At 47.1% G+C, this 18,977-nt stretch overlaps 1 protein-coding gene across 4 annotated transcripts in view; it reads left to right on the plus strand.

The window, feature by feature from the left end:
- Nucleotides 1–421: 421 nt before the first annotated feature.
- NFE2L3 (NFE2 like bZIP transcription factor 3) overlaps nt 422–18,977 on the plus strand; it is a 28,559-nt gene continuing 10,003 nt past the window's right edge. For all 4 annotated transcript variants that reach the window (XM_019726128.2, XM_019726129.2, XM_019726130.2 and 1 more), the window contains exon 1: nt 422–1,301. In XM_019726128.2, coding sequence (XP_019581687.2) covers nt 726–1,301 — 576 coding nt within the window. In that variant the 5' untranslated portion in view covers nt 422–725. The remainder of the gene's footprint in view (nt 1,302–18,977) is intronic.

Raw genomic sequence — 18,977 nt, forward strand, 5'->3', positions numbered from 1 at the left:
CAGAGAAGTAACCTACTCGAGGTCACACGACTGGCAGACAGCGGGGTTGGAATCGGATTCCAGGGATCAGATTCCTGAACCCAGTGCGGCAGCCCAGTGTTCTCACGTAGGTGGAAGCCCTTTGCAAGCTGCCAGTACCTCAACTTTCTCCCCCAGTCTACACATGCGGTCCCTTCCCACCCATCCATATCCCTAACCCCTGGCCCCTTACTCCTACCCGCGCGTTCAGCTTCAACAGCCCAGCCCACCCGTACGAAGCTGAGGGCCACTTGGCGCCCACAGCTCCTGCTCCCAAAAAGCTTTGCGTTCCCCGGAATAAAGAGCCTTTGAGCTGGGGAGCCCCGCCCCTCCCGCGCGGGCCCCTCCTACGGGCGCGGGCCCCGGCGGCAGTGGGCGTGTCCCCGGCGGCTGCGCCCGCGGCCGGGGGCGGGGCCTGGCCGCCGCGCGGAGCTGCTAGGCGGCCCGGCAGGCTAGCTCCGCGCGCAGGTGGCTCCTCCTCCGCCTCTCCGGAGCTTCGGGCACGGTGCAGGCTGGCTTGGGAGCGCCTTTGTGCCGGGCTCCGGAAACCCGGGACGGCTGCTGCGCTCCTGGATCCATTGTTTCGCTTTTCTGCCTCTTCCGGGCAGGTGCCAGCGGCGCGAGGGGCCCTCACGTGCCACAGCGGCTGCTGGAGCGCTGGAACCCGCGGGCGCGCGGGCAGGGGCGTCCCCCGCGCGCGGCGTGAGATGAAGTACCTGAAGCCGTGGTGGTCCGACGGCGGCGGCCTCCTGCACCTCACTATCCTGCTGAGCTTGGCGGGGCTCCACCTGGACGTGGAACTGGACCTCTACCTGCTGCTCCCGACGCCAACCCTGCTCCAGGATGAACTGCTGGTCGCGGGCGGCCGGACGAATCCCGCATACGCGCTCAGCCCCTTCCCGGCCTCGGGAGGGTGGGGGCGCGCGGACCACCTTCACCCCAAAGGCCGGGAGCCGGACCCCGAGGCGGAGCGCGAGGGCCAGCTGCTCCGGGAAGTGCGCGCGCTGGGGGTCCCATTCATCCCCCGTACCCGCGTGGATGCGTGGCTGGTGCACAGCGTGGCGGCCGGGGACGCCGACGGGGCCCACGGGCTGCTAGGCGCCGCCGCTGCCTCGTCGGCAGGAGCGGTCGGCGCCAGTGCCGACGGCGGCGGCCAGGCTGCTCCGGAGAGTGGCGGGGACCCCCGAGCGGCTCCAAGTAGCCCTTTGGCCGCTGGGGAGTTGGAGGAGACACCGGCGGAACCGACGGCTCAAGTGCGGAACGCCAGCGGAGGCGCGAGCGAGGTAACGAGAGAGCGGGGACGCGAGCGCGGTGCCGGGAGAGCTGGCCAGGAGCCCTCTAGGGTGTGAGGGACCTGGGGAGGGGGGCACACCCTCTGTCCTTCCACTTTCGGTCCCTGGGTTGCTGTAGGTTCGCAGACGACTCTGCGCCTCTGCTTTTTGTGAATCGGAACGAAGGCTGTTAGTGCTGGAGCTGTGGCTTTTAGGTTTTTGAGAAATCATCCTTTTGGTTATAGGGGACACCTTTCTTGTGTAGGGAACACCTTTCTTGTGTTTGGTGGCTGTCCAGGGTAATTCGGGGGCGGGGAGGGGAGAAGGGATGCTGGTAATTTTCTTGCCCACGGCCTTCGTTCAGTACCTCGTGTAGCTGAGATGACTTTCTGGAACCCGTGCCGGACCTGCAGGATCCGAAGGAGCCCTTGGCCTCGGTGAGGTCGCACCTTTCTCTTTAAGAACCACGCTTCGGGCCTAACGCGATGGCTCCCACCCGGATTTTAACCCAATTGCAGTTTTAGCTGCCTCCATGGGTTAAGGAGCCGTGTTCAGTGTGAGGCCAGCTGGCAGACTGTCCCGCTGTGACCCAACCATCCCCGGCGCTAAAATGTGTAACCGCTTAGCATAAAAGAGGTATTCCGATAATCACCTAGTGACTAACAGGTTCCCTTTGACTCATAGGTTCAAACCCTTTGGTTTAACTTCCTTTTGAAACAGTTCACCAAGATCTGTTGATTGAAGTGTCTGTTGCCCCTAATGGCCCCTTCCAGTCCGAGGACGCTTAATCCCAATTTCCACAAAAACGCCTTACCCAAAGTTCCTTCAGAGGGACTTTTAAAATTCTTTCTTGGCCCAAACCTGAGTGTTATGCATTGATATCGATCAACAAGTGTTCCTTGGACGTTGTTTTTGTGTGCAATCTTATGCAAAATGGAAATTGGGGCTAGACAGGTTTGTTTGCAGCTCTTCAGAATTGCCCTTTGTGTAGGCAGTTGTGAGACGTTTGTGTAGGCAGTTTGTGTAGGCAGTTGTCAGACGAGCTTCTCCACCCTCTCCTGGAGGGGTCATTGTGCCAAAGTGCTTGGTGATTCACTGTTATGCAGATTTGATCCCTTCCTCTTCCTGGGGCCAGAATTAATGGGGTGAGGGTTTGCGAGAGTCTTGGTGGGCTCTTGTCTGCTCTCAACCAACTGGGAAGGTTCTTCCCACACATTCATTCTGGTCACTCTCCGGAATCCTCTGCCTCCTTAACGGAGGTGCGTGCTGCCCTGTACCTTTCCTGATTCTGTAACATACGGAATGAAACCCAATGCTGGATGCTGTACCAGATGGCACCCTGCCCCCCTCACAGCTGAATGCCAACTGGCTTGCAAAGTATACAGGGACCGGGAGGGAGGCGAGCCTCATACTCTGCAAAGACTTCCCTCCTCCTCTCAGCATCACCTGGTTGGTACCTATTTAGATAAGCGAGACAGGCTTGCGGGGAGCTCCGGGGCCTAGGACCAGCCAGAGCTGGGTGGCTCTGAGCCCAGCTTTCCTAGGGGAGAGGGTGAAGTTCGTAGGAGGCCATTCTGGCTGTGCCTTTCCCGGTTGGCATGTGTGGACCTGCTGGACTGTGGTAGCTGGTTATGTGCATTCTGGCGATGGTCAGCTGGAGAGCACCTTAAACAGTTTGCACGGCCAGTTCACCTTTATTGGTAATGCCATCAACCAACTAATATTGGTACCTCAACCTTGTGAGGTACACAGGCCGGGCAACCTTATATCCAATTTGTATTTGAGGAAAATAGAAGCCCAGCGAGGTTAGGGGATTCGGCTAAAGGCACACAGTTAATTAGTGCCAGAAGTGGGGCTAGAACCTGAGTTTCCTGACTCCCAGACTGGCACATTAATTAAGCACCTGCAGTATACTCAGGTTCTCTGGACAGACATGCAGCTGGAATGGGGTAACGCCCATCACTACTCATTCCTGGCCCACTGTCTTCAGTGCTGGATTGATTTTGAAAAGCAGATTGTACCATCTGTAATGCTGAGGTTACAATATGAAACCATGACTCGGGGAGAAAATGCGCTGGGAAAACACCGGTTTTTGCAATCCACAAATCTGGGTTTGGAGGCATCACTTTAGTGATGTGCCCCCTTATAGGTTACTTTAATCACCCCAAGCTTCAGTGTTTCATCAGTCAAGTGGGAGAATAATGCTTACCTCTGAAATGTTGTGCCAATTAAGTGGGAAAAGCATATGAAGTGCCAGCCCAGAGCTTGGAATGCAATTTGTGTTCTCCTCTTTCGCCTCCATCCTCAATCCACCCTCCTTAACCTGTTCCCACTCACTTTATTTCGTTTTGACTTGTTTGCCTATTTGTCTGGGTTGGTTGTTAGTTAAGGGTGTAGGTGTGTGTTGTTGTCTGGTTTTGAATCCCAGCTCTACCATTTACAGCTCTGTGACCTTGGGCCAGTTTCTTAACCGATCTGTGCTGCCTTCTCACCTACACAATGAGAATAATAAAGGTGCCCACCACGTAGGGTTGTTGTGAGAAACAATTCATTGCACATGGCAGACTTAGAACTATGCCTGTTGTGTCTTAAGTGCTTAATAAATGTTAGTTATTTTTACTGTTACTTCAAAAGGGGGAGTGCTTTGCCTCACGGAACATCATAGGTTTGTTCTGTTTTTAAATAGATCATTCTGGTGGCTTACATTTGAGTTGCAGGAGACTCCGGTTTTATAGTACAATTTTTCCATAATTTTTATGCAAAAACATTTTGGCAGAGGGGATTTTTCCAAGTATCAAAAGAAGTGCTGCTTTGGTTTCACTTCTGAGTGGGGCCAATCGCTATCTGAAAACAGAATCCGGAATTCCCCAGGGCAGACTTGCTTCCCTTCATGACCACAGCCATTCACTCACAACCGAGGAAGCACGTGTTCCTCAAAATAATGCTCGGGTGAAACAAAGAAGTGAACAGTTTTTGCAGAATTGAATGTGTGAGCATATTTGAAGATGGGGTGAAGGCGTACAGCCAGCATCAGTATTTCAGGGAGCTGTTGCCACTTTGAAACTGAGAGAGCTTGTGTTCCTCTTGATATGGTTTCATGACCTGGGACAGGCACCCTCTGCTGGCTGAGGGGTCCAACAGGACCTCTTGATTTATTGCTCGTTGGACTGGGTTTCTTCAGGTCACAGGAAGAATCTGATACAGTCAATACTTGTTTCTAATAGGAAAGGGAAGAGAAAAGTCCTGGATTATTAAAGTAAAAAGTGTTTTTCCTTCAAAATCAAAGAATGTCCCTGATGCCTGGGCAATTGGAGATAGATGAAATTTCGAACACTTGCCTGTTTTTAACTCACAGCTCGGATACAGAAGTAGTCTGATAATTACATACATTGCAGCACCACGAAGTTTCCCAGTCGGCTCTTCCTTTTGCTTACTACAGGACAACGTAAACACGCCCCTGTGGTCTTGATGGGACAGGATGGCATAGGTCACTGTGTTAGTGTCCTAGGACTTCCAGAACAAAGTACTACAAACTGGGCGCTTTAAACAGGAGACATGCATTGTCTCACAGTTCTGGAGACGAAAAGTTGGAGATCAAGGTGTCGGCAGGGCTGGGAGAGAGAATCTGTTGCAGGCCCTCGTGTCTGGTAGTTTGCTGTCTTTGGCGACTCTTGGTTTTACTGCATTACCCCCGTCTCTGCCTCCATCTTCACATGGCATTCTCCGTGTGCACATGTCTGTATCCAAATTTCGCTTTTTAAAAGGATACCAGTCAGACTGGATTAGAAGCCCACCTATTCATCTTAACTGATTACATCTCTAATGCTCCAATTTCCGAATAAGGTCACATTCTGAGGTACTTGAGGGTTAGGACTTCAACATGAATTTTGAGGGATACAATTCAATTTGTTACACAGTCACCACCTCCCTTTTCCTGGCAACTCTTGGGGTGTTCAGCTTGCTTAGCAAATAGGAAGCTGTTTGAAACTAAGCTGTTTCTGGAAGAAGCTGGTTTGTGTGCGATCGTTTGCAGCAGGACTTGGTGTATATACTTGTGAGCAAATCTGGGGTGTTTTGCTGGCTCGATGTGCAGGAACCATGAGGAACCTATTTCAGACTTTTTGCAGTCACCTCAATTGGTAGGTTATGGAGACGACATCTTTGCAGTTACCTTGCATCGATCTCCTCTTCATTCCCCCTACTTCTCAGCTCCACTCAGAAATCAGCGTGCAGAGCCCAGGCCCCCGCTCGGGGGCAGGCTTGCCTGGTGGTCAGGCGCTCTGGCCCTGGAGTCAGGCCAGCTGGGTAGCCGTAGGTCTGGGCTCCACTGCTGACTGACTGTATGATCTGGGCACACTTCTTACCCTCTCTGCGCCTTGATTCCCTTATCCTTAAAATGCGATGGTAAGAGTATCATGCAAGTTCAGCAGGGTTGGTACATGGGAAGCCCTCAATAATGTCCGCTACGGCTATTAATTCAGCTGGGGCTCTGTAATGCCCCTTCCCCCATTTGTTTCTCTTTGTTCCACTGCCCGTGCTTGTTTCCAGAGCACGCCTTGGTTTTCTCCGCTGTCATTTGGGGGCCTCCACTAGATCCTTTACTACCTACCAATTTAATATGTTGTCATTCAAGGCTCCTTATTTCGCCAAATGTGACCCAACTCCCCAACTGCCTTAGCTGAGCTCATTTCCCATGATCCTCCGCTTGTAGCCTACTTTGCAGCCAAACTTTTCTCCCTTCTTTTCCCCAGACAGCCCCATGCTTTTCCTGCCTTGTGCTTTGTTACCTTTGGCCAGAATGCGTCCTTTCATTCCTCCCAAGTCCTTTACTGTTAAATTCTCATTCATCTCAACTGTCACTCATCTGCAAGCATTTCCTGTTCTTTTCCTTCAAGCCCTATTACAGAAATATCTGCACTATTTCTCTAGTGGGGCTTTGCATTCTCTACTTTGAACCGCACTGTCTTGAGTGTGGAAAATGGCTCTTCACTTTAACCTGCAAGCAGCACCTTGACAGCCTGAGACGTCGGCCAGTTCCGCCAGCATCTGTTGAGCACTCATCCATGCCTTCATGTTGGCTTGATACCGTGAGCTTGGATGTGTCTTGGGTCCTTCAAGGCCAGAGTCCAACTAGAAAGTAGGTCAGATCTGAAATCCTGATGGGCCATCTGACCATTGAATGCCAATTTGAGTGGATGGGGGCAGTGGAAAGCAGACTTTCAGGTTGGCATTATAATTAATCAGGTGGTGAAACAGGATGACCTAAAGTTATATACGTAGCAAGTTAGCAACCTTGCCTGGAATAGAACAAGTCACTGTTCTTTGTAACCAGGTAAAGCATGCCTTCCACCCACTACAAGTCTACAGGTGTACAAACAAGCTTCTCCCATTCATATCGCGGCAGGCTGTCGATATGGATCGTGTAGTCTCAAAATCTAGTTGTTAAGGATCGCTGTTAATATTCAGATACATTTCTGGGCAGCTGAAGCTGGTGAGGCTCGGCTCCACACCTGGTGGTTTTGGGTTAAGTTGCAGGCAGTGGTTGGTGCAGTCTGGACCGTGGCATAGATGCCAGACCTGTGGTCATAGTGGCGCGACCTTTTGAGACAGGATACGACTCAGTATCAGTCAGGTTTCTCCAGAGAACAGAACACACACACACTCACACTCACACTCACATACTCAACTTCTAAGAGATTTATTTCAAGGAACTGGCTGCCAGTTGTGGAGGCTGGCAAACTCTAGCGTAGCTGGAAACTTAGCAGGAGCTGCTGCTGCAGGCTTGAGGCAGACAGAATTTCTTCCTTGGGAAAACCTCAGTTTTGCTTTTAAGACTCTCCAGCTGATTGGGTGATGTCTTAAAGTACCAGGTTGATTGTAGCTGTTCGCCAGGTCTATCAAATACCTTCACAGCAACACCTGGGTTTGCGTGTAATTGAATGACCGAGTACGACAGGCTAGCCACATTGAGCCCTAAAGTAGTCGTCACACCGTCCCAGATCTCGTCTTCCCAGGCAGTCTTTGCGGGAGGAGAATATTAACCGCTTTCTGGGAGAGTTCTGGTGAGGACTAAGGAACAAACACTGCATGTGAGTAGATGTTTGGCAGATGGTTTGTTCTTATTGCACCAGAGCTGGGGGTCGAAACTCCAGGAAACTCCTGTCCCACTGGGTCATGCTGGGACCTGCTTTGGCGAGAAAGGAACCTTTCTCTCCCGCAAGGGAGAAATCATGCAGAAGTGGTTGGACAGCCTGGGGGTGTTCCATGCTGAGAGGCTCAGACTGAGAAAGGAACAAGAACAACAACAAGATCCTCAACTCAAATATTGAAAGAACTGTTACGTGAAGGAGGCAGAAATATTTCAGTGTCTATCCTTGAAATACAAGGCCTCTCGTGAACATAACCATCATGCCATTAGTACACCTAAAAAATCAATAATTCCTTGACATCAAATATCCAATCAGTATTCCAATTCCCGAATTATCTCACCAGCAGTTTTCCATGGTTGGTTTTTGGTGGGACCCACGAGCCAAACAAGATTCATACCTTGCATTGAGCCAGCTGTTTTGCATGATAAAGGGATATTCAGACAGGAGCTTCATTTTCACGGGTGGAGTCAGCTCTTCCCACCACTGCTGTTCTCATCTGTGTGACACAGTGTGAAGCAAGTGGGAGCTGTGTGGGTAGTGGTGGTGCAGTCAGGCTTCCGGCGGGAAGTAGCGTTCACCGCATATGGCTCGTATGAAGGGACTTAATGAATGACTTCTTACAGGAGCGGACAGGGCTGGGGGCACCCAGACCGGGGTCAAGAGTGTTCACAGGGCCAGGGAGGGTGAGCAGGAGCTGTTGTCACATGCAGATCAAGAGGGAGAAATGCCTTGGCCTCTCCTATGCTCGCCCTCCTGTCTCCTGCTCCTGCCTCCCACGGATGGACCCAGCCAGAAGCCAGCCAGCACAGGAGCCCCCGAGTTTGCAGGGGACAGCTTCTAGAGGACACACGTGCCTTTGCAGGGACAAACAAGTACCAGGACAGTGTCTAAGAGCTGGCTGGTTCTGATGTTAAAAATGCCTGCAGCCAAGTCCTGGTTCTGTCACTTACTTGCTGTGTGACTTTAAGGCAAGTTGCTTAACCTCTCTGTGCCTCAGTTTCCTCCTGTAAGAGGGATGCTGAGCAACTGAAATGAGATCATATATGTGGTCCTCGCCCATAGCGAGTGCTCAATAAATGGGAGCTCTAATTATAAACTGCTGTTACAAACCATGCGGGCCAAACAGAACTCAGTCTCTTTGTCTGGCTCCTTGTGTCTCTCTAGACCTGATGACTCCAGCTGGCCTCCAGTCTAGAGATGGACTTCAGAATCCACTGGCCTTCCCCCCTCTCCCTCTGATGTCGTCCTCCTCATAGGCACCCCACTGTTTGTTGTCTCTGAAGATTCATCCAGCCCTAAAGGTCAGCGCAGGTCTGTCCTTCCTCCCACCGATGAATGAAGGAAAGGCCCCGCTAAGCCCACTGGGACTGTTCACAGAGGTTTTTCAGTCACACTCTCCATCACGTTTTCCAGGTCCCAGTACAGAATGATGAGCAGGCTTAGAAGTCACGTTTCCAGTTACCAGAACTTCAGAGACGGGGCAGGAAGAGACAAGCCCAGGTTTGCTCAGGTCTTCCCCTTCCCATTACATTGACTCAGAGAACCTTCAGTGGTGGCAAGGGTGAATTGACAGCTGAAGGACAGATACCATGTTTCCAGGCCAGTAGGAAAGATCCAAATAGTTGTAATTCTAGAGAGAATCGGATCAGTGTCATAAGAGAAAACCTGGAGGCCATGGGATTTTAGAGCCAGGAGAACCGGGGTTAGCTAAGGGGCCCACACTGAGAGGGTTCTGGATTCGGGCATCGTCTGAGAGGGGTTGCTTCCCAAAGGACTGTGGTGGTGGGGAGGGCCTTTCTCGCAGGGGCCAGTTCAGTGTAAGTCACTGGATTTTGGGTTGTGATTAGACACCCCAGCTCCCAGGTTTACGATGGCTTCCTATGTGGAGCGTGGAAACTTTCTTTTTTTTATTGCGGCCCAGCCCCACAAGAGTAAAATACCACCTACACACAAATAAAAAGTCACTTAATGATGGGTTTAGCTTACCCATTCTTTGACTTACGAGCATGGACCATAAATCTCCAGTATGTACAGTAGTCCTTGTAAAGCACATATGCTCTGCACCTCAGCTCCATGTCAGAGTTGGGAAAAACAGGAAAAGAGCAAAGAGATAGTAATTACCGGCCACCAGGGGCTGGCACTGCTTTCTCCTCACATCCTGATTGAGTTGCCAGCGGTTGGTCATTAATGGCAGCGCCTCAGAATCAAGAAGCAGTAGAAAGCAGTGGTAATTGACGTTTATATAACGTCTTCAAAATATATAAAATGCTTTTTCTCAACTAATTTCTTAAAATGTAAATACAAAAATGTCTTTTCACAGACGAGGAAATGGGGGGTTCAGAGTGGCCCACGGTCACACAGCTGGTAGGAGGATGGGCCTTGTTCCTCAGCAGTTGGGGACCTGAGCCCTCTTGGCCCCAAAGCTTTTGTGGGGCCTCGTGGACTGTGCAAGCTACATTACAAGTGCGAGAGGCCTTTTTCCCTTTGTAAATGGAAATATTATAATAATATTGAATCCTCCACCCCTCCCTGCCTTGCGACTCTGGTCTCTCCTCTCTCCCCGCCAAGATAGAATTGTTAACTGTCACGAATTGGGCTCTCTGGGAAGGGGACTCTGAGACTTGAGTTCGGTGTGCAGAATGTTTATAAGGGAGGACCCTGACCGCTACAGCTGTGGAAGGGAGGACACGAAACCAGGATGACAGCAGAAGCAGGAGCCACGCTGTGATATAGGCTACGGGAGCTCTAGGGCTTACGTGGCGTCGAGGTGGTAAGGCCTTCGTCCCCTCCCTGCTCAGTTGTGGGAGGCGGGTGCCCTGAGAAGGCTGTGACCTTGGCCGAAGTCGCTCTTAGCAGTTGAGGCAGTCTGTAAATGCACAGCTGGATGCCGTCTGCCCACTGGTCCCCAGAAGCTGCCTCAGTCCTTCCTGGAGGGGGGATTTGGGTTACACAGCTCCATGGGCAGTCACACTAACCTGGGGACAATTCTTCTCATTCATCCCTTCTTTTTTTTCCATTTTGTACCACTTTATTCCAGCCTGAGCACCACCTAAATACAAAACTAAACACCGGTGAACTGTTTTCCTTACTAATTCTGAATTACTGTAAATGTACAAGTTATACTAGCAGTTCAGCGCTTAACTAGATTAAATTATCTTTGACACATTGTAGGTTTCATATAATGAAAATACCTAAAACAATTAGTGCAATATACTGAACTGATAGAAATAAGGTGAATTTTTGGAAAACAGGGCTACAAGATTGTTACTAATATACCGCAGTACTTGTGTTAACAAATTACTGATACGTTGTTTATTATGGTTCTAGCCATGTAGGAACAACCCTTCCCTTCAAAGAGGGCAAAAAGGAAATAATCGGCTTTTTTAAAAAAAACTACATTTTGTATACTTTTAAGCAACTCTTAAATATTACAGAAAAGTAATAAACATGGAGACTACAATGCAGTACCCTATTTACAGCTGAAGATTGAATTTAAAATAATCAAGTTTGAATGTACATAATTGTTAGTGCATTGACTGTATTACGTCCAAAAGGAACAAAAGCTCCCTCCTGCCCCCAAACAACAAAACCTATGTAATGGCCATTCATCACTTCTTGTAACACACGTTTCTGTTAGCTTTACTCGTATAAGTGATAGTTGAATGAGTAAGGGAAGGACTAGCTAAGACGATATTTATTGAATAACTAAGGCTGTACAAGTTTAAGTATCTCTTTTCCCCAGGTCTGCGGGATTCAGTCAACACTTTGCAGTCTGCCATCAAGATTCTTGATTGTTATGCAGTCCTTTTCCCCTGAGGCCTTATGGATAGAGTGGCCATTTGGGACAGTCTTGGGGTATGCCTGTTGTCCACCTTAATTGTTAATAGCACCCTCTTGCCCTCTCAAAAAATGGACTGTTTGGGGTGATAAATGATACAGCTATTGTTCATAGACCACTGGAATGTCAAAACTGGAACGTGCCATCTCAGGAAACCAGATGTTCAACACTGAAAGGACTTGCCCCAGGTCTCACCTTCTCCTCCTGCCTCTCTCTGTGGCCAAAGAGGAAGAAGAAATACTACAGGCAGCAAAGCTCAGACTCCTACTCTGACTCCTACTTTCCTCTCGGGCTCCTCTGGCTCCTCATGCCCCCCGTCTTTAAGATACTTAGGCATACTCTTCCCTTCAGCTCTGTCCCCCACTTTGGTCTAGAGCCCCGCCCCGTCGTCTTCATAGTCACCACTTGTTTCACATGTACGTTGATACCGCCAAGATTATAGCCGCTAACGAGCTGCATTTGTAGCCTTCTAATTAGCGAAATATTGAGAAACAAACCCAGAGTGGGTGGCGTGTGAGGAAATAGATGTGCTCAGATACCACCGATGACAGTGTAAATGAGAACTGCCCTTTTTGAGGGCTGTTTGGCAAACCCCAACAAAGAAGTTGAAAACACCGTCAGTATAGTTTCTTTACAAACAAACAAAAACAAACAAAAACTAGTGCTGGCAGAATTCAAGAATTCTTTCAAACTTTCCAACAAGGAATTCTGTTACACAAAACTTCCCAATTCTTTTTCAAAACTGGCATGCCAGTGATACCAAGATCTTAAAAACAAAACAAAACAAAAGCACACATGCATCAAAGACATTCAGGAATCACTCTTGGGCATATTCATATGAAACAGTGTCGTGGGGGAGACCCTGCTTGCTGCGCCATTTGTCGTGCGCGGAGGCCTGCTCGCCCGCCATTTTTCAGGCGGGGCGGCCTGTGGGGTCTCTGATCCCGCTCCCCACACAAGAACGCAGGATATGGTGAGGCCAAAAAGGAACACTCACGGAGCCATAGGTAGGGGAGTCATACCACTATGGTCTCACTGGAGGCTGGGTTCACCAGACGCGCGACCTGCCGTCAGCCTTTCCACCGACCAACCAACGACTCTCTTCCACTCTCTCAACTCTGTTCCTCTCCTCTCTTCCGCTCTCCTCGGCTCTCCTCTTCCGCTCTCTTTGGCTCTGCTCGGCTCTTCGGCAATCCTCGGCAGTCCTTGGCTCTCCTCTGTAGCCGCAGCAGTCATACTGGCGGCCAATCGGCTAACCGGCCACAGCCGACAGCCAATCAGCCACAGCCGAGCCAGCACCCTTCCACGTGAGGCCGAGAGCCTGTAAACTACTCTCTGGGGCTCCATCCCCACAAACAGTAAAATATTAGCAAGGCATACAAAAAAATACAGATGCGAAAAGCACTTTTTTCATGTTTATGTTCTCCATTGTCACATAAAAAAATGTCCCAAAACATAATGGCTTAATACAACCAACATTTATTATCCCACAGTATCTGTGGGGCAGAAATTCTGCAGCAGCTTAGCTGGGTGGTTCTCACTCAGAGTCTCATGAGGTTGTAATCAAGATGTTGGTTGGGTTACATTTATCTGAAGGCTTGATTGGGGCTGGAGGATCCACTTCCATGATGGATCACACATGGCTGTTGGCCAGGAGGCTTGTTCTTTGCCAAGTGGGCCTCTCCATAGATAGCTTGGATGTCCTTCCAATGTGAGTGCACTGGCTGTCACAGAGAGAGTGCAAGGAGAAAGCCACCGTGCTCTACACCATCACTTCCGCCTTGTTCTGTTTGTGAGAAGCAATTCACAAAGTCCAGCCCCGCACTCAAGGGGGCAATAATAATTTGTGGACGTAGTTTCAATATCCATTTCTCCTTTTCAAAAATACCCTTAAAAGTAAGAATAGATAGATCTTCCCACTACCAAATCCTCAAATATATTCTTGCATCCACTTTCTACTGCTTATCTTGAAATAAAGGCTGTATTTATTTTTCCTTTCAAAATCCATCCTGCCACTTGTGCTTCGGAGTCCATCCTCTGTTGCCTTCTGGCAGACCTTGCTGTGCCATTATTCTTTCTCCTAAGTCATGCCCTTACAAACATACTCTAGTGTCTCTCTCATCTTCCAAACAAAACAAAACGCTGCTCTGACCCATTTCTCCATTCTGTAGCCAGAATTCTTGAGTGAATCATCTGTACACTGTTTCCAATTTGTCACCTCCCATTTACTCTTCCACACAGTGTCATTTGGCTTCCACACTAAATTGATTTTTCAAAGGCCACTAACAGCTTTCTTATTGTGAAATCCAGTGGATACTTTTCTGTCCTTGTGCAACCTCCAAGCAGCATGTAAAAACATAATCAACTACTCCCTTCTTCTGGAAACCCTTGGCTTTCTAGATGTTGCTATCCCCTGCTTTCCCCCCAACCCCACTCCACTTCCCGTCCTCAGTCTCTGTGCTGGCTTCCCTGCCTGACTTCTGAATGGACGTTGCCGTACCAGGGTTCAGCTCCTTCTCTTTGCTTTGTACTCTCTCGCCAGAATCTCATCAGTTCCTGTGTTTTGTTTTTCTATGTTGATGTGTTCCCAATTTGTACCTCCAGTTCAAATCTTTGCTCAAAATTCCAGATTCTTATCTCACCAGCGTAATAAATATTTCAACTTGACTTTTCACATCTCAAATTTAACATCCAAAATGGAAGAACTCTGTTTCCCTTTTACACTGTTCTCTTCATAACCATCTACCAAATTATTCAAGCCAGAAATCTAGGCGTCATTGTTAATTCTTCCCTTTCTTTAATCTCCCATTTCTAGTGCATCCACAAGCCCTTTTCCTTTCCCACAATATATCAGGGATTCTTCCAGTTCTCTGTCGGTTACCAGCACCTTTTCCCAGACAGTCATCTACTCTCACTTAGATGATTGCAATGGACTTGTAACTGGTCTTGCCACTTCCGCTCTTGCACTGCTGCAGAGACTGACTGGATGGGAGGGGGTGAGTAAAAATGATCTGATGCTACTACTGACCAATGAAAAAAGGACTAACACCCCAGCAGAAAAAGGGGCAAAGTCCTCAGACAATTCACAGAAAAGGAAAGAAATGCTTTTGAAGTTGTGAAAGATGTTCAGCCTCACTCTAATAAGAGAAATATAAATTAAAACTACCATGAGAAACCAGTTTTCATCTATAAATTGTTGACTGAAAAATAGTATCGACTAGGTGTTTCATCCCCAAAAAGGGTTTATTTGGGACAAAGAAAGGATTACAACCCAGTGCTTGCAGACACGGGCGCACTCCAGCCTGCTTGCCAAGGTGGAGGGAAAAGGAAATTAAGGGAAGGGTAAGTTAGAACTGTAGTGCTTTATTATAAACAGAGTTATTCCTGTGGGATTCTCACGCGTAGAGTTCTAGCCATTAGTAGAGCTTGAGAACTTCCGTGAGCCCTAACTCCTCCCATAGACCCTCCCCGCTGGTTCTGGTTGCTTAACGTTCCAGTTAGTTTTTACCGAAATTGACCCTTTTATCCATTGTTGGTAGGAATTTAAATCATAAACATCTTTGAAGGGCTACTGGGTAGAATCCATTAAAAAAAAAAAAATGCACACATGTGTTGACCCAGCATAAATCCTAGGAATTTGTCCTACTTCCACATGTGTGCAAAGAAGTATATATGAGAATGTTTTAAGAAAAGATTGGAAATAACTAAACATACATCAGTAAGAAGCTAATTACATTCTGGGAACAGGCAGATGAGTAGTTTGGACATTATGCTTTTTTCACACAGCTCTTTCTTTAGATCTCAGCGGAAATGTCACCTCCCCTGAGAGGCCTTCCCTAAACACTCTTTTTAAAATAGGTCCCCTCTTTCTCCATTCACTTGCTGTAAAACTTGCAGTTACAATAGTACCTCGGTTTTCGAACGTAATCCACGAGTTCTGAAACGTTCGAAAACAGCCGCCGGCTAGGCCTCAGGATCTTGCACTCAGCGGTCGCCGTGTGACATGTTCGACTTCTGAGTCGTGTTCGAAAACCGAAGCATTTATTTCCGGCTTTACGGCGTTCATAAACCAAAATGTTCGTCAACGGAGACGTTCGAAAACCGAGGTACTACTGTATTTTGTCAGTTCACTTGTATTTTTGGTTCCCTATATTTTTAGAATGTGAGCTCTGAAGGGGCAGTCTAAACGTAATTTTTTCACTATTGTGTCCCCAGCATCTAGTGTGGTATTTGGTACTCAACGGATAGGTGCATTTTTTATTTGATGGATTATATACCCAGTAGCCCTTCAAAGATGTTTGTGGTGATTTAAATTCCTACCAACTCAAAGCATTCCCATTAAATGTCATGAGAAAGATAAGACTGTTAGGTGGGATGATTTGATTTAAATATATATTTGGTCTTCATCCTCCTTTCAGGCCCAGAGCTCTTTGAACCCTTGGAATCTCCTAAAAGTTAAGAGCAATGAGAGTGTCTTTTGTTATAGTATTTGGTCTTTTGTCCTCAGTTTCTGAATTAGAAACTGAGCCCTAGAGGTAAAAGGAGTGTCTTGTTATTCGTGACCAGCCCCTTTCAGCCACACCTGATTTACGTTAATGAGATGACTTTTGGAAAGCCCCTGAGGATGGGTGCGGGTTGCCATGGGAACCAACTATGATTAGGAGGTTGGAACTTCCAGCCCCAGACCTCTGGGGAAGTGAGAGCAACTGGAGATGGAGTTCAATCACCGAGGCCAATGGTTTAACCAACCGTGCCCTTGTAATGACAGGCGTGGCTACCTATGGAAAAGGCCAGGGGTGGAGAGCTTCCGGGTTAGGGAATACGTCTGTGGAGGTGCTGGAAGAGTGACGCCCTGGAGAGGGCACAGCTCTCTGTCCTTTCCCACATACCTTGCACCTGGCTGTTCCTGCGTTGTGAGGAACAGTTTCTTCCCTTCTAGGTTCTTTGGTCTGGTAATTAAATTCCTATAAGACAGATTAACAGGAGAGAAAGTTTAGTAACATATATGCCTCCTGTATACATGGGAGAGTCTCAGGAAAACGGAGCATACAACTCCCTCGGAAATGGCCGAAGTCATCAGCTTAAATACCATCCTCAACTGAAGACAGATGACGGGGAGGTTACCAGGAAAAGCACAGTGAATGAAGGTGAGGTGGTGGTTCATATTTAAGTCGTTGCCCTCTCCATGGATTAGTTTCTGGAGATTGAGTCACCCCCTCTTCCTGGAATGCCCGTACAGATGGAGATTTCCCTTATACATGTAAATGCCTCTGAACAAAAAAGGGTAACTTCTAATGTTGTTTCCCGAGCGCCTCTCAAGTCCGTTGTTTCTTAAAAGTAACTTGCCTAAAATCATCCTTACACCAAAAAGACATTTTGAGGTGGCCAATTCTGCTTTCCTGGTGTCGCAGAATTGCGTGGCGTGTGGAAAACCGACACATCTGGTGTCAAAAGTGAGGTTGTGTCGTACAGTATTGAGAGTCGAGACACTGCTTTCCTTTACATCGGGTATCAGCACCATTCTTGTTGAACATTATGCCAGCTGCATAACCAAAACAATTACACAAGAAAAGTAATTTAAATGTTGGGAAGAAAGGTGAAAATAATTATTAAAGCAATTGATAAGACTATGCACTTTGGCAGGGGGTGTAAATTAACTGACATTTTAATGGAAGAATAGTTCTGGGGCAACCCTTTGCAATTGCCTTGGCCAAAGTGATTTTGCTATGTAGGGATTTTTAGGATAACTTTTTAATTAAAGAAAAAAACTTAAAGAATGGTATATAGGTCCTTTACTCAGATTTACCAATTGTTAACATTTTGCCCCATTTGACTTACTGTTTTTCTAATTATATCTTTCTCTGTATATACATACAGCATATAATTCTTTTTGTTCTGAAACATTTAAGAGTGAATCGAAGCCATTGGGTCCCTGACTACCAAGATACTTCCATGTATATTTCCTAAGAACAATGATTTTCTCTATTTTCTCAATGATCAAAATTAGGAAATTTAGCATGACTCTAAGACTATTATTTAATCTGTTGATATTCCAATTTTCTCTGTTGCTCCAGTAGTGTATAACTATTAATAAATCTTTTTCTCCTAGGTCAGTCAGCATCTAACCCAGGGTCACCCATTGCATTTAGCTGTCAAGTATCTTAGTCACCTTTAACCTGGAAATTTTTCTTCTGTCTTGGTATATCTTGACCTTTAAATTTTGGGAGATTATTAGTCAGTTACTTTGTAAAATGTCCCCAATTTTTACATGTCTGATGTTTCATCATGATTACATTAAGATGATGAATTTTTGGCAAGAATACACCAGAAGTGGTAATGTGTTCTCCGTATCATATCAGGAGGCACATGATGTTTGTTGGTTTAGCTCCATATTGTGGTGATAGATTTGACCATGTGGTTTATTTAGATGATGTTTGTCAGGTTTCTCCTTTATCTGTGGAGTGATGCTTTGAGACTAAATATCTTGTTTCTCATCAAATTTGTACTCCCTGGTTTTAGCATCCATTGATGATTGTCTAACTCCATCATCCTTCTATATTAGTTGCATTCCACTATAAGGAAGAGATTTCCCTTTTTCCTAATTTACTTGTTTGTTTATATTCCAATGGATTAATTGATTCTTTTAAACTCATTTAATGAGTTATATATGATCCATTATTATATGATAGGCCTTTTAACCTAATTTTTTATTCTTGCAATGTGAGTTGTGGTCACACAGAATTTCTCTACCTTCAGTTCTTCTCTCTCCAAGCTTTTAGGCAGGCCATCCTACATACTAATGTTACCAAACTCTCACACACTCGAAAATAAAGTTTTCTCCACAAAAACGTCTTCCCAGACTTAAGTTGACTTGATCAGTTTCCTTATGGGCTTCATCTAGTCCTGTATTAGTTCCCTCTGTTACTGTTTATTAATGTTTGCAAGTTCATGTGTGTGACCACATTTGTTATATTAACTCACACGTTACAGATTAACTAAGGGTACCTTGCTTCATGGTTCCCAAATACATTGTGTGATGTAGAGATTAGACACTCCTATGCCCCCCAACAGCAAAATTGTAAACAAAACCAACTGCCTCAGGAATGCAGAATTTTGCATTTTACTATGTTCAGGCTTAACAAAAGAAACCTTGCCTTGGCAAAAGATAGAGGATAAAAGAGTGATGACCGTCTCCTCCCTTCCCCAAATGTAAATTCGAGTCAGCATTGTAATTGCAGGAAAGCAAGACTGGCATCTCACCCATCAAAGTCGGATCCCTACCAGGCTCTTACTACGTTGTGTCTAGGAGTTTGTCTCTTCATCAAATACCTATTAAGGGTCTAGTGTGTGTCATAGAGCAGGAACGAGGCCGGTGGCGTCCCTGCCCTCAAGGCTGGCATTCTAGTGGGACAGATAGACACCAAACAAATATGGTAACATACCAGCTGGTGCTAAATGAATGCTATGGGAAAAGTGAAGCAAGATAAGAGTTACATATTGATGGGAGCACTGCTTTTTTGTAGAGTATGCTTAGAAGGAAAAGTGAGCTGGTAATATTTGAATAGGGACCTAAAGGGGAAGCCATGGGGCGGAGGGAGAAGCCAGCAGAGCTAGAGCCCTACAGGCCATCGCCATGTGCAGGGATAGTAAATAAAGATGAAGTATCAACAAAGTAGTTGGTGAGGTAGGAGATTAAAGAGA

This window comes from Rhinolophus sinicus, linkage group LG09 (assembly GCF_036562045.2).
Source record: "Rhinolophus sinicus isolate RSC01 linkage group LG09, ASM3656204v1, whole genome shotgun sequence".
NCBI lineage: Eukaryota > Metazoa > Chordata > Mammalia > Chiroptera > Rhinolophidae > Rhinolophus > Rhinolophus sinicus.